The sequence below is a fragment of the Dryobates pubescens genome, chromosome 5 (genome assembly GCF_014839835.1).
Source record: "Dryobates pubescens isolate bDryPub1 chromosome 5, bDryPub1.pri, whole genome shotgun sequence".
Lineage (NCBI taxonomy): Eukaryota > Metazoa > Chordata > Aves > Piciformes > Picidae > Dryobates > Dryobates pubescens.
Genome location: NC_071616.1, coordinates 25,560,325 through 25,574,912, shown reverse-complemented (window position 1 = coordinate 25,574,912; position 14,588 = coordinate 25,560,325). Strand labels below are relative to the sequence as shown.

The window sequence follows — 14,588 nt, the reverse complement described above, 5'->3', positions numbered from 1 at the left end:
TTTTGGAATTCTATTTTTAATTTCAAAATCACTTTATTTTTTTCCTACTTATGTATTATCCTCGCAAAAAAATCTGAAAGTGAAATAGTAGAGTCTGTCCTTGTTAGACAGTTAGAAAACTTGAATAATCTCCATGAAGATACCAATCTGAATAGTATATATAATTTTTTTTTTATTCCAAAAAACCAAGGGCAGCTAAAATAAAAGCTTTCTTTTAACAAAATAAGGAAGGAGAAAACCCCTGTTCATGTATCAGATATATTGTCTTGGTTTTGTATATAGTTCCGTGCCAGTAATCATACATTAGCCTGAAAAAGTAGAAAAGCTTCTGTTTACTGTGGTGATTGATCAACATCCAACAAAGCTCTTAAGCCATACTTCAAGTTTAGTGTAACCTATTTTGAACTTAATAATATGTAAAACTAAGTAAGCGCTTACGGTTGATACAATCATAGTTCATGTCCCTTTCATGAAAACTGAACTTCTGACTCACAGAGAATATGCTTTACTTGCATAACATTTCTCTTTAGTATATTGAATAATATTTATTCTGACAATTTCCCCATAGATAAAGCTCAGCAAACAAACAGGTATGACACTATTTTTACCATTTTCACCTGGACAAAATTCCTACTGAACTTGGTAGTTTACATACTTGAACCACACAGTTACATAATAGAGCTTAAGCTTGTGTTTTAATGATAGAAAAACTAAACAGAGCCCCTAGCTGGAAGAAAAGGATTTAGACTGTAATTACACACCATATGGTATGGAGTATGGCTTAGTTTTTTGTCAAGTGCCAGGTTAGCCTCCAGCAGAATATGAAGGGACAGCCTGTAGAGCAGGTATTTAGTGAGTTTATTGTATTCAAACACATCTTTATCCAGCCCTTCTGTCTCTGTCTCTGTAATCACAAGGGAAACGCCGTGTGACACACTGCAAAGGTAGGCTTCACTTCCAAAACCTCATAGCTCTCGAAGCAAAATGGTACCAGTGGGGTAAAAGCTCGATGTATAAACAGCTGTTTTCTAACTTGTGCACATTTTGCAATATTAAAACTTCACAAGTTCATTTGAATGAAACTAAAACATACCAACCAATGCGCTGAATTATAACCCTCGGGTGCACTTTACTAATAATAATGGGTTATAATTTAGATTTCTATGGACTTCTTTAGAAGAATTTGAATTAGAAAATATATGTTGAGAGAGCTATATGGCAACACATTGATGTTCACTATGTTTGAAATGGTGTTCTGCACTTTTGCTAAAATTCATATAGAATTTGCCCCTTTATTGGCTGTTTCGCTGTTAGCCTAACATGATTGTAGAAGCCTTGGTTTTCCCCTTGCTTTTTCTTACTGAGTAGATTGTAGATTTTTCAGAATTTTCAGTAAAGAGATCTAGGACTCCAACTAATTTCTCAATGCTTTTTGCTCAATGTCATATAGCAGAGTTACATTTGGTAAATATACCCTATTGTTTTCTACAGCTTTAGCGAAATGGTAGTGTAAATGTGCACATTTTTGATGCATGTTTATATCTGTGATATAATCACAGACTTTGTTTTGCTTTTTTAGAAATAGCTAAATCCTAACAGGTTTTTCACTAATCAAAATCTTTCAGCTTTGCAACAAATCTAAAAATCTCACAATGAATGTTTGTTCTCAAGTCAAAGTCTTTTAGAGAGTCTCTAACTCCGTGTATTCTTGTTACGATTTTGAGAGTGAAATCAGTAGTGGTCTCCTTTGCAGATCCTACTAGCATTCACATGCCTTCTTATTTCAGTTCAGTAACTATTAATTTTTGCAGTTATTTTCAACAACAATTTCAAATTTACAGATGTAGAAGATACATTTGTCTTAAAGTTTCACCATTGGTCTGTCTTTGTAGTTTGATCATTGTCTGTCCTTACATCTATATCTTCACATTTAGAACTCCGCTGTCTTAAAAATTAGTAGTGAAAAATGCAAGGAAAGGGATGTAGATTAGTTATGTAGATAATGTGTTTGGCTTGCTAAAAAAAGCTCAGTACAGTACACCAAAAGTTAGAAATAAAACCACAGTATGAATTTCTGTGCCTGACTCAGTCATCCTGAGTTCCTTTTTATAGTTCATAGAGAGAGGCTTTCTAAAGGCGTAGTTTATATATTTTGTATGATTTAAAATGCACACTTTACTTAGAATAATTTACTGTACTTGCTTTTGGACAATTCCCTTAACACATGATTAATTTGCCCAGAAGTACAAGTTTCTTCCCATTTACTCTAAAAGGGAGTTTTGAGTGACTAGGTACTTCCACCGTAGATGCCTAAACACCATACATCTATGTGAATTTTGTGTGTCCCTTAAGTTTCAAGTGAGAAAAGCAGTTCAGCAAATTAAACTTTTGTTTGTTCTCAGCCTTTGATAATCTCAGTCAAGTGTCACTGCTGAAAATCTATTGGCTTCCAGTGCACCAGTATCAGTAGCATTGGCTTGTGTTGCAAGCTCATTAAATAGATGCTGCATGCGCATACAAATAGTGCTGCGATGCTCTGCTATTTAACGCTCTATCCTCTATCCTTTATTTTCCAAATACAGATCTGTTGGAGAAGTTTTTGTGTTAGTGGTTTTGTGTTTTGTTTTGTTATTTTTTAAGATTTCCAGTGTTCTGGCATTTTTACAGGCATTGTAAGCTCCAACTATCTGTCAGCATTATTTCACCGTTATTATTGCTCCTTTTTAGCATTCATTTTTCTGTTGTTTTCACTGTGTGTATGAATTCTGTAAATGAAGCTAGAGAGCCCTTGCTGTAACATTGCTGTGACAGATCAGGTAGCTCTTTTTCCCAAATCAATTGATCTAAAGGGAAAATACAAGTATTTTTAGGTAATACAGCATAGCTATGATGTTCATTTGTTCAACCAATAATTTTTAATTTAGTCAGGATTTGTAGTGTATGCATATTTCCAATTGAAATAAAGCCTTAGTTTAAAAACAAAACAAATTTTAGTTGTAATGATACTTAACAATTCATATCATAATTTTAACAGTCCTAAATTGTATAATTTTTTTTTTTTCATTTACATGATTTTGTTACTTCTGCCCTTCCATTTCCTCTGTGCCCACGATTATTCTGTCTAGTAACTCTACAGATGTCACTGACTCCAAAACTGCTTGATTCGCATGAGAACAAGGCTGAACTCCTTGATCTGCCGATGAAGCAGCAAGAGCCAGCACGTTCTGGATCTGGACAAACTTCATCAGAAGTTCACAGGAAGCCCACTTTGGCCTTGCCAGTTCCCAAAAGTCCTAGTCAGACCTTCATGGCATTTCCCAGATCTCCTAGTTTTATAAGCCCCATGAAGTCCCCAAGTCAGTACTTCCAGATCTGTTATTAATCCCTGCTTCTCTCCCCCCAAAATTTCTTACCAGTTGAACAGATTAATTTTAGTATTTTCTTCTAGAAATGTTTACTTCTGTCAGTCAGTTCAGTTTTTGTAGCTTCTTTCCTGTATGTCAATTTCCTTTCTTTTAATGTGCTGTCAATGTTGTCATTCCTTTTTCAATGTTTAGTAATTCTTAAAGCACATCTTTTCTGCATGTACATCAGCATGGTTGCTTTTACTAATTGTTTGTGTTCCTTATTTCGAATGTATCTCTAACACTGTATCAAGTGTAAAGCATATCTTTACACTGAGATGCAAAGAATGCAACTGAGTGTGGGAAAATACTTTAGATGCTGATGCTCAACTGTAAATATTGATTAAAAAATAAAATTAATTTAAAGTGGCATTTCTGCGTTAATTGTAATCTTTGATGTTTCCCCCTTCATTTAAAAGAATATTTTTTAACATGTAATATTGTAACATTTTTCACCCACCCCCCAAAAAAAGTCTGTATCTCAATACTTTCAGTTCTGTAGTTTTCCATGTCATTGTTTAATTCTAATTCTGCTGCTCAAAATATTTAGAGGAAAAAGGGACTTTGTATGTTTAGAAAAAAATTCTACTTAGTGATGATTCTTTAGGACAAAAATCCAAACAAACAAACTGAAAACCATGTTTAATTTCTGAGTTTGAGATGGCATGTCATTCTGTAATTGTAATGCACCAAATTGTTAAGTGGGAAGGGAAGGAGGAGCGCTGGAGTTCTTCACTGATGTTTTTTTTTGGTTTTGTGTAACATTAAACATTTCTGGCCTTTTGTAGAGGAAGGATACGTTAAAATGTTTCTTCGTGGACGTCCTGTTACCATGTACATGCCCAAAGAGCAAGTGGAATCTTATAATTTGGAAGCGAAAGTAGAGCTACCAGCCAAGAGACTTAAACTGGAATGGGTGTATCCTTTCTGTGCTAGAGAACTGGTGGAGATCAATAATTTCTTAATTACTTGGTTTTGATCTAAAGTATGTAAAAATTAAGATCATAGGGTTAATTTTGTTAGAGTGACATTCCATTAGAAATAGGTGGTAATTTCTGGAGGCTGCTGTTCTGCACCATGTGAAGTACTGGGTAGCAGCTTAAAGATTTTGCTTAAATGTTGCCTGAAGGTTAAGTCTGAAACTTGCTAATTAGCTAAAGATTAAACTAGGCATATTGTAAGAATGTGGCGAGCTGTGATTATTAATTATAGAGTGCATAAAACAAGCTCGGATTTTTCTGCTGATCCCCAGCAATAATTTATAATTTTAAACTGCTTTTGAAAATGTGCACCATTGTCCTTTACAGGATGCTATCATCAACTTCAGTGCTTGAGTAAACCCTGAATTCAACAGTGCTTTGCAATGAATAGGTGTTTAGCAATACAATTCATGAGATATTGTGTATTAAATATTGTTCAAATTCAGATTTTAAACTGTTTCAGCACTATAAATACTGAACAACTAGACTTTTTTACTGACTTCTGTGAGTGGACATGATTACAGAATTCTAACTTAAAAGAAATAACATTTCATTACATATAGAAGTTTTCACATTTCTCTTCTAAATGTGGGAAAAGGTACGCTATTGAAAACAGAAATTACAGTTCATTTTAGTATAATCTTAGCATATGTAATAGATAATTCAAGATAAAATTACAAACACAATAAGATCTGTTTGTAATATCCACTATCTTTAGAGAGATGAAGTCTTCATAAGGTTTTCTATTTTAAGAAAAAGACACTCTTTTGGTCCCTAATAGTGCAAATAGGAAGTTGCTTTATCTTCATAAAAAAAGAAGGCAGGCTGCATATTGTCTTTTCCAAAATTGCATAAATAGAACTGCATGTGGTTTCAGAATGCACACAGAGAGTTTCCAAGAGTCCCATTGTATTCACAAGAGATTAATGACATATTTAGTAACCATTCTTATTATTCCTATTGCAGCTGAGCCTGTGGGTTCTACCCCACTCTGCTAGAACTGCATAGATAATGCATACAGAAATAACTAAAGATGAGTTCAAAACAAAACAAAACCCCAGAAAATTAGTGGGGGGAGTAATAAAAGAGATTAGTATCATAAATACTTCTTGTAGCATTTACTTTCTAATTGTTGTATAGGCTTTCACCAAGATTCACAACAAAATTGAAAGCTGTCTTTTTATGCTTGTAAGGTGCTCAGGGAGCCTAGGCATGATACAGGACAGAGTGTCAAGATGCTTGAAACAACAGAAATCCCAACCACAAAATAAACCAGGCTGTCATTAGCAGCATGTATGTGGAAGCTGAAGATAATATTTCAGACTATTAGAAGAAATGATAATTTGAGTAGGTCATGATTTCAGTCTCATTAGTTTCACTTAAGCTTGCTTAAATGACTGAATATTTGCCAGATGGAGTATTATTTTTATCTTCCAGGTGTGTAGAATCCTATATATAAAGATGGTCTGTGAATAGAAATTCCAAAAATACTGAGCTTTTTCAGATTTTGCAGTTAAACCAAATTATGATATTCATACTTCTGTTACACCAATTACTATGTCTATGAAAAACTTTAAAAAAAAAAGAGGGAGAGAAGATAATGGCCATTTACACACTCTAATGATGAGAAGAAAAGCTGGGGGCAAGAGCTTAAAATAATCTTAAGGAGCAGAATGAAGAGAGCAGAAAGCTAGGCAGTATTGCAGGCATTCATTCCAGTGAAGTTGGAGAAGCTGAGCTGTTTGATTGAAAGGTAACGAGAACTGAAGTAGGAGAAAACATCTTTATAGTAGACAAATCAGCCTGCCTGTGGGATTACAGCCACAAATTATTTATAATGGAAGAATGGGGACAGAATAACAAGGTATCAGAGGTGAGATGGGCAAGGGGAAAGGGCAAAGCAGACTACAATGACAAACAGAAGGAAGATAATCTAATGTGTGTAGATTTCAGGGCATACCTTAAGCATAAATGTGTTTTACAGTCATGTTGTCAGGTATCTGAATAAGAACAGTTCAAACCATATCAGGCACATGCAGACATAAAACCCAGATATACTTTGTGATGAAGTGCAAGGGAGAGCTAGAGCAGAGGTGGTAAAAACCAGGGACCTTATGGTGGCAGTGGTGGTCTGCACAGATCCACGTGAGACCGGCTTGCTTGGCAAGCAGGAGGTTTGAAACAAAAGCTGAGGGCCAAATGAAAAGAAAAGGTCAAGATAATGTTCCCTGAAGTGCCCACTCGCCACATCCAAGTTGAAGCCACTGAATTTGTGTGTGGGAAAGAGTGAGGAGAGGGAGAGATCAACCCCAGGAGTTTACATCTGAGAAAAAAGGCTGATAGAAAGAAACCGAGTGTTTGACAACAGCAGTCATGCAAAGGGTTGAATGCAGCATTGTTCTCCACAAGAAGAATCATAAAGAAAGGAGATTTTCCCCTAAAGAACATAATCTTTCTCATTTAATAGTTATGTTTATGCACTGAGATTTGTTCCTTGTGAACGTCTATATAATGGTTTTACTTTACTTTTAAAGAAAGTTCAAATCCCTATGCTAACTTCAGCTACTAGTTCATTATATAACTTGATTGTGTATTGTTGGACTGGGGAAGTTTTATGTTGGCTGCAGTTAATAGTGGTATCTGGCCTTACAGAGAAAAGAAATTTAAACAAAAAAAAGCATTGTCCAGTCCAGCAATCTAGAGTGGTAACTCTAATCTTCACAGACAGATTCCAAATTGGTAGTAAATGCTTTATCAGTTGAAGATATTGGTTATTTTTGTGTCTTCACATTTTAATATCTCAAACTTGAAGGAACTTTGGCTGAAGTATTTCCTTTTGGGAGTCTAGAAGCTGTATTTGTGAGTGCACATTTTGATGGCTGATACGCAGCACTACTTCTCTTGCTTTTCTGGGAAAAAATAGCCAATTACTTCTAAAACAGGAATTTAAATAAGAAAACTGTCATCCTTGCTTCTTGGATAATGTTAGCATTGTTTTTTTAATTTGGCTGGGTTACGACTGACCATAGAGAATAATGCACAAGGATCTTTTCATGTCCTATAATGGGAAGTTCTGTACCTTTCCATATGTTTATCATTGCCAGTTTCTCCATATTGACTAAATGAGAATGCACTTCTGTTTTGCCAACATTCTGCTAATGCTGTTTCTCTCTGTTCCCATAAAATAGGAAAGCCAAAATAGTTGTAGTCCCTAATGACTCTTCAGAGGAATAAAACTGCATAATTTGTCTGAATTAACATTCAGCCTAAATTAGATTATTTCTGGATTAATTCCAGTTATTTCATTGGATTAATTTTAGATTAGTGTTGATACGACCAGCATCAAAATCTGGGCCACTGCCTTTTCAATACTACAAAAAATAAATTGGAACGGATGATGTGACCCTTTTATGGTTTCATATCCATCTGGCTGGTAATGCCCAGAATAATGAAACCAATCAACCTACACAAAGGGTAATAAAATCAATCTTAGTGTAATGCAGGCAGATGTACTGAAAGACTTACTAGTGTTTCTATTAGGTCTGAATTTTAGTCTTAATTAGACAACCAATGTAAATAGTAAACACACTAGGGACAAAGTTAATACTGCCTTGGTCTGGCATTTAGCAAATTCCAGAGGGTATTAAAGGAATAGTAGGCCACAAAATCCTGTCAACTCTACCATGTATTTTCTGTAGGATCTGTAGGTTTTCAATTACTCAGTCAGCTCTTCTTATTGTAGTAAAGGAGAAAGTTCTGAAGGCTGCCAAATGATAAAACTCTGCTCAAGCCAAGAGATGACAACTGCAGGGAATGCAGAGGCAGAGAATCCACTTCAATTTTCCTTACTTTTAATATTCATCATTGGTAGACACTGTTATTGAAGCTTGACAAACATGCTAGCTATGGATATAGGGGTCGAGACTGCCGCAGTAATCTCTATCTTCTTCCAACGGGCGAAACTGTGTATTTCATTGCATCTGTAGTTGTGTTATTCAATGTTGAAGAGCAACTTCAGAGACATTACACTGGTCATAATGATGATGTGAAGTGGTAAGTCACCTGATAACATTCTTCATAAAAAGAATGTAATATTTTGTCCCTTTAATGAAGTTCTGAAAATTTAACTTCTAAGATGTTTATGGACTGTGTCTTCATGCTTTAGAGTGCACTTGCACTGTTAAAGGTCTCGCTCTCATGGTAAGGATGTCTGTTATAGCTCTGTCTAGCCAGCACATGGAGCAATTTCTGTCAGGTTGTGATGGCACAGACCTGAGGATATCCAAATATGTCCCTAACAGAGCCTATTTGTGATACCTTCCTTGAAGTCTGTGCTGCCATATGTGCTGTGCTGCCTCATGTGGGTGTGTCTGTATTTCAATTGCTGCTCTGATGTTCTCCAAGTTACTGCTAGGTTCTCTGTTTCAGTTGCTAACAATTCCTCCTCATAGTAACTTGAGAAAATTTATTTTCAATAACTAATATACTATTTGCATTGAGAATACAGAAGTGCAGAAATCCAGCTTAATCTATAGACCCACCCATTTTCATTACTTTGTTTTATAGGATGATTTTCTTCTTTGGACTCTTCACCTTTCCCTTTTTTAAGTCAAATTGTTCATTTTCATCTACATCTGGATGCCTGACTCAGGTGCTTTAGGCTCAGTATAACCAATGCAGCAGTTTTAATCACATCTGCAGTCTTCCTGGTAGTCTTCAGGCATGTCTACATCATAGCAGATACTCTGCAAACTAGTCCTGAGCACCCTGGCTTGTCTGCTTCCATGCAAATGTGCCAGCTTGGGCTTCAAAGTGGTTTAGCTGTGCTCAGGCGTAGAGGAGACTAGTTAGCAGGAAATACCAATATCATTAAACTGAAATCTAAACAAACATATGGTTTACTTGATCTGTCTTCTGCAGAGTGTAGCTGAAAAAGAGCACACAGATTATCTGATGAGCTCTAATGTATGAAGTGAGTTTGACATCCTTTCTTTAGTTTAAGCATTATGAAACACCGGTTGTCCCTCAAAGCCAAAAATAGACCTAATAATCAAATCTGGTTGCATTGTGAGCATGTTCAATAACATTGAATTATTTGTGTAATCTGTTTGTTTTACAAGGAGATTTTTAACTTGGATCTGTTCCATCTCATTTATTTCTTTCAGATTTTCAACTCTTTAGATATTTGAAAACTGTCAGATTTATTAGAAAGAGGATACCTTTTTACATTGTAAAGATGAACAAAATATTGCTAGAGTTCATTTTGCAGGGCACATTGCCTCTGGAACTGTATGCAGAACAGCTGCACTAGAGGGAAAAAAAAATAATAATTGAGAGAAGATTTGGGACAGAAAGAGACTCCAGGCTTTAACACAAATTTTAGATTTTTATTTTCCTTAAAGACATTAGTTAAGATTTGTCATAGTCTTTTAAAATCTCAGTTTTAATTTTAGAATCAGAATTACTAATTTCTGCATCCTAAGTTCTTTCTAACTGGCTTTTTATTTTTTACCTTTTGAAAAATATTAGAGAGAAGTTAATATATCCCTGTAAGAGTCACTGAGTGTCTGCTCAATACAGTGTGAAGAGCAATGTTGGAGCAGATATGCATCAGTTTGCCCCGAAGGACCATTGCTAGACAGCACTGACTGTACTGACTAGGTCTCTACAACCTCTGATTTAGAGATATCTGAAGTTCAGTAACTAGCACAAATTGAAAGCTTGTTTATAATCACTTTAAATCTAGGTGAGATGAACCCCAACAGAAATTATAGTGGGGCTTGTTTAGTACATGCTTTGCAGAATTGGAGCTTGAGCAAATCATTGCCATGTTCACAGGAGAATATCTTTCCAGTAAAAGCATGAAAATTCTTTGGTCAGTTCTATTTATGTTTATGAAATGATTACATGTAGTTCATGTGTCTTCTATGACTAAAACAAGGCTATTTATTACAGGCTTAAATAAGGGTTTGATGAAATAGATAATAAACGGCTTTAAATTTGGCCTCTCTTTCTTTTCTGTAGCCTGGCTGTCCATCCTGATAGGATCACTATAGCAACAGGTCAAGTTGCAGGGACATCCAAGGATGGAAAAGTGAGTAAACCCTTTGCTGACATATAAGTGCTTGTATTTTACAAGAATACAGTATCAAGAAGATACATGATATGTTCTTTTCATGTTGCAGTTAAACTGGTCTTAGATTTTAGAACTAAACACAAGCAAAAACCTAATTCGAGACTGCCACTGAGGTGGCCGTGGTTTGCACATTTCTTTTTAAGGGCCATTCCAATATTTCTTAGCAAAGCAGGCTGCTGGCCGTCGCTTTGTTTTTGGCTGACCTGGAAACCGAGCCAGCCGGCTCTGTCAGAATGGCCGGGGCGAGTCCCTGCCTCGGACCTGGGGCGGCTATGTGTGGCTTCTGCTGTCCCGCTGGTAACCGACCGCAACGCATTCCTGGGGCGCCCCCTGGCGGAAGCGAGAGCCGCTGCTGTCCCTTCTGCAGAGGGCTTCCTCGACTGCAGCAGCCAAAAGAGGGGCGACGGGAGAACAACCTCCTGGTTTTTACGGGGGCTTCACCTTGGACCGCGATGTACAGCCTGAATTTTATGTCCAGAAAGAAAGCTGGTTCTGACTACAGTTGTACAGTGTTTTTTTTAACAGCCATTTTTGAAATTAATGACATTTTAGAATTTTTTGTTGTTGTTGCTGACCAGAATTATCTTAGTTGATACATTTTAAACTGATAATCTTGGGCCTTCCAGTAGGTCCCATGTTGTAAGGTCATAGCCGATTTTCACTTATTGATGGATGTCTCAGTGCCCATTAACCTCTGTTGAACTAACTGAGATCAGGGAGACCTGACACACTGTAAGCCCTGGGGACCCAATCTCTGCTATTGATCCTATGCACAGTAATCCGCAAACCATTTGTAGTATATCTGCTTCCATGTGTGACTCTAGAAAAATTCTGATAATTTTCATGCCTTCATTTCTATTAACATTTTTTCAGGATTCATTTTCATTCCTTTTAAATCTCATTTTTGACACCATTGTTTCAGCTATTATTTCTGTTTCTGTTTTATAGCAATTGCCACCACATGTACGTGTCTGGGATTCTGTAACTCTGAATACACTGCATGTCATTGGAATGGGATTTTTTGACCGAGCCGTCACTTGCATTGCTTTTTCTAAATCTGTAAGTAGAGTAAATGAATAGTCATATTAAGATTGTTTGAGGAGCAAGTCTTTGAATTCTTCTAAATTTAGCTTCCTTGACCAAAACAACCTTCGAACTGCCTTTTCTCCCAGCTTCTCTTGCAACCCAATTGTTTCCAGCAGCTCATGTTGGTATTAAAGTCAGAAATATCTTAGCATTCTCAGATATCTACCTTATGCTTAAATACAATTTCTTCAGGGACAAGCAGTTGCAGTACTTGAAATTTCAGTATCCTTACTTCCTCTGTTTAATCATCCCATTGTGTTTCTCCCTTTGCCTCTAATTTTGGATTTAAAGAATGTGAGCACCTGTAGGAGAGGAAAGTGTTCTATCTGAAAGCAAAAAAAGGCATATGAATACAGGATTGTAAAGAATGAGAATCCTGTTGTTGGCCTCTTGGCACCATCATTTGAGCTCCAGTCTATCAGGGAGGGTTTAAAAAAAAAAAAAAAAAAAAAAAAAGATGTCCCATATGAAAAAGATAAGACTCATCTGACATGTGCAAGGCTAGAAAGCCTCCATGTAGAACAGAACCTGTCAGTGCTGCATGTGGTGGCATCTTGGTTGTCTCAGCAGCACTTTTAAAAAGTAGAACACTAAATGATGTATTCCCCAGGCGAAATATACATCAGGGGAAGTTTCCACAAACACTTCACATATATTGATGACTACTTGCTATAATGTAGAAGAAAGAAGAGCATATTGGGACAGTTGGCTAAGAATATAAAGGAGAAAGTCAATGCTATTCAAGATCATCTTTGAAGGATATATAAAAAGGAATAGTGAACAAATACTCTGTAAATACCTCTGTCAAGGTGAAAAGAAGTATTTAGTAATGGGGGATTGCTATTGGCAGATGTCAGGAGAAAGCAAGTGTTTCATACGTTTGCTTTATGCTGTGATTTCATGGTCATACTTTGCCATGGGTTTGAACATAATTTCCCATAGCAGTACTGAAGGATATTCAGTCCTGGCTCTGTCTCACCTCTTGAGTTGCCTTGGCACAGTTATTTTAGTAGCTGTGTCTAAGACATGCATTGGGAGCCTGATTCATCAGGAAAACAGCCAACCTCATACATAAACAAAACAAAGCGGAGTTTGCTTAGGTGGTCTTTTTCTCCCAAAATGGATATGTTCCCCAAACAGGCTCACAGAACAGTAGGGATTGGAAGGAACCTCTGGAGGTCAGCTAGTCAATGCCCCCCTGCTAAAGCAGGTTCTCCTAGAGCAAGTTGCACAGGACCACATCCAGGTAGCTTTTGAATATCTCTAGAGAAGGAGACTCCACAACTTCCCTGGGCATCCTGTTCCAATGCTGGATCACCTTCAAAGGAACAAAGTTTTCCTCATGTTCAGATAGAACCTCCTGTGTTGCAGTTTGTGCTCACTGCCCCCTGTCCACTAACTGGACACCACTGAGAAGAGTCTGACTCCATACTGTTGACCCTTTAGTTATTTGTAAGCATTTATAAGATCCCTTTCCTCGGTCTTCTCTTCTTTAGGCTAAACAGCCCCAGGTCTTTCAGCCTTTTCTTGTAGGAGAGATGCTCCAACATCCTAATCATCTTTGTAGGCTGCACTGGTCTCTCTGCAGTAGTTCCTTTTCTCTTGAAATGGGGAGCCCAGAACTGGACACAATATTTCAGATTCAGCATCACTAGGGTAGAGTAGAGGGGGACAATAGCCTTCCTTGACCTGATAGCTACACTCTTGTTAATGTACTCCAGAATATCATTGGCCTTCTTGGCCATAAAGACACACTGCTGGCTCACAGTTGACTTGTTAATCAGCAAGACTCCCATGTCCTCCTCTACAGAGCTGCTTCTGGGTCAACCTCTAACCTGTAGTGGTGCATGGGATTATTCCTCTGAAGGTGCAGGACCCTACATTAGCCTTTGTTGCAATTCATGAGTTTTCTCCCTGCCCAACTCCTCAGTCTATCCAGGTCTCACTGAATTGCAGCACAGCCTTCTGGTCTGTCAGCCATTCCTCTCAGATTTTTATTATCAGGAAACTTGCTGAATCTCTTAAAGAAGACTGGCCCCAGTACTGACCCCTGGAGAACACTGGTAGCTACAGACCTTTGCAGTAAGGAGTGATGCAAAGAAGGCATTCTGTAAATCCACCTTCTCTGTATCCTCCACCGCAGGGCACTCACCTCATTTAGCAGTGGACCCACATTTTTCCTAGTCTTCCTTTTGCTACTAGTGTACTCGAAGATGCCCATTTTCTTCTCTATTTTTCCATCCTTTGCCAGCTTTAATTCCAAGACAACCTTAGTCTTCCTCATTGCATCCATGCACATACTTCTAGATGACTTTTTAGTCCTATAAATACAAGTATAGCAATTAAAGTGTACATTTTATTTAATTATTTTGAATGAGTGTTTGTTTCTCATGATGTTTGGGTGATGCATTAATATTTTCCCTGTTTTGCCTCAGAATGGAGGAAGTAGCCTGTGCTCTGTGGATGACTCAAATGACCACGTGCTCTCCGTGTGGGACTGGCAGAAAGAAGAAAGGCTGGCAGATGTCAAGGTGTTGCAATAAGATATTTTGTACTACTTGCTTGTATGTAGATCTGAATTTTTTGTCATAAAATGTCTTCCTATATTTAGCTTCTTTTGCCTTTTTAACACTGTCACTTTATAAATAAAGGCAGACAACAGGAGGAAAGGCAGTCATTTTCTCTCTGTTGAGATTATCCTAGTAGTATGGGGTTTTTAAAATTTTGCTATTGTTTTCATTCTAGAATTGATTAAAACAGTCTGGGCAGCAGTGACAGGAGCATGTGCAGAAATAAAATGTCTTAAATTCCTCCTAGAATTTTTCATTATCTGACATGGTTTCGAGGGATAATTTTTGAGACTAGCTTACAAAACCAGAAGATCTTTTGACTTCAAAATATTCTACCAAAGTATTCTAGACTACATTAATATGTGAATAGCTCAGAATTTTTCTTACACCATGACTGTCAGTATATCTAAAT

The 14,588-nt window shown here is 37.1% G+C and overlaps 1 protein-coding gene across 6 annotated transcripts in view; it reads left to right on the top strand.

Annotated features, from left to right (window-relative positions):
• Nucleotides 1-14,588, top strand: part of EML1 (EMAP like 1) — a 124,346-nt gene that overhangs the window by 90,614 nt on the left and 19,144 nt on the right. For all 6 annotated transcript variants that reach the window (XM_054161857.1, XM_054161855.1, XM_054161854.1 and 3 more), the window contains 5 exons: nucleotides 4,193-4,322; nucleotides 8,288-8,437; nucleotides 10,409-10,478; nucleotides 11,469-11,579; nucleotides 14,042-14,137. In XM_054161857.1, coding sequence (XP_054017832.1) covers nucleotides 4,193-4,322; nucleotides 8,288-8,437; nucleotides 10,409-10,478; nucleotides 11,469-11,579; nucleotides 14,042-14,137 — 557 coding nt within the window. The remainder of the gene's footprint in view (nucleotides 1-4,192; nucleotides 4,323-8,287; nucleotides 8,438-10,408; nucleotides 10,479-11,468; nucleotides 11,580-14,041; nucleotides 14,138-14,588) is intronic.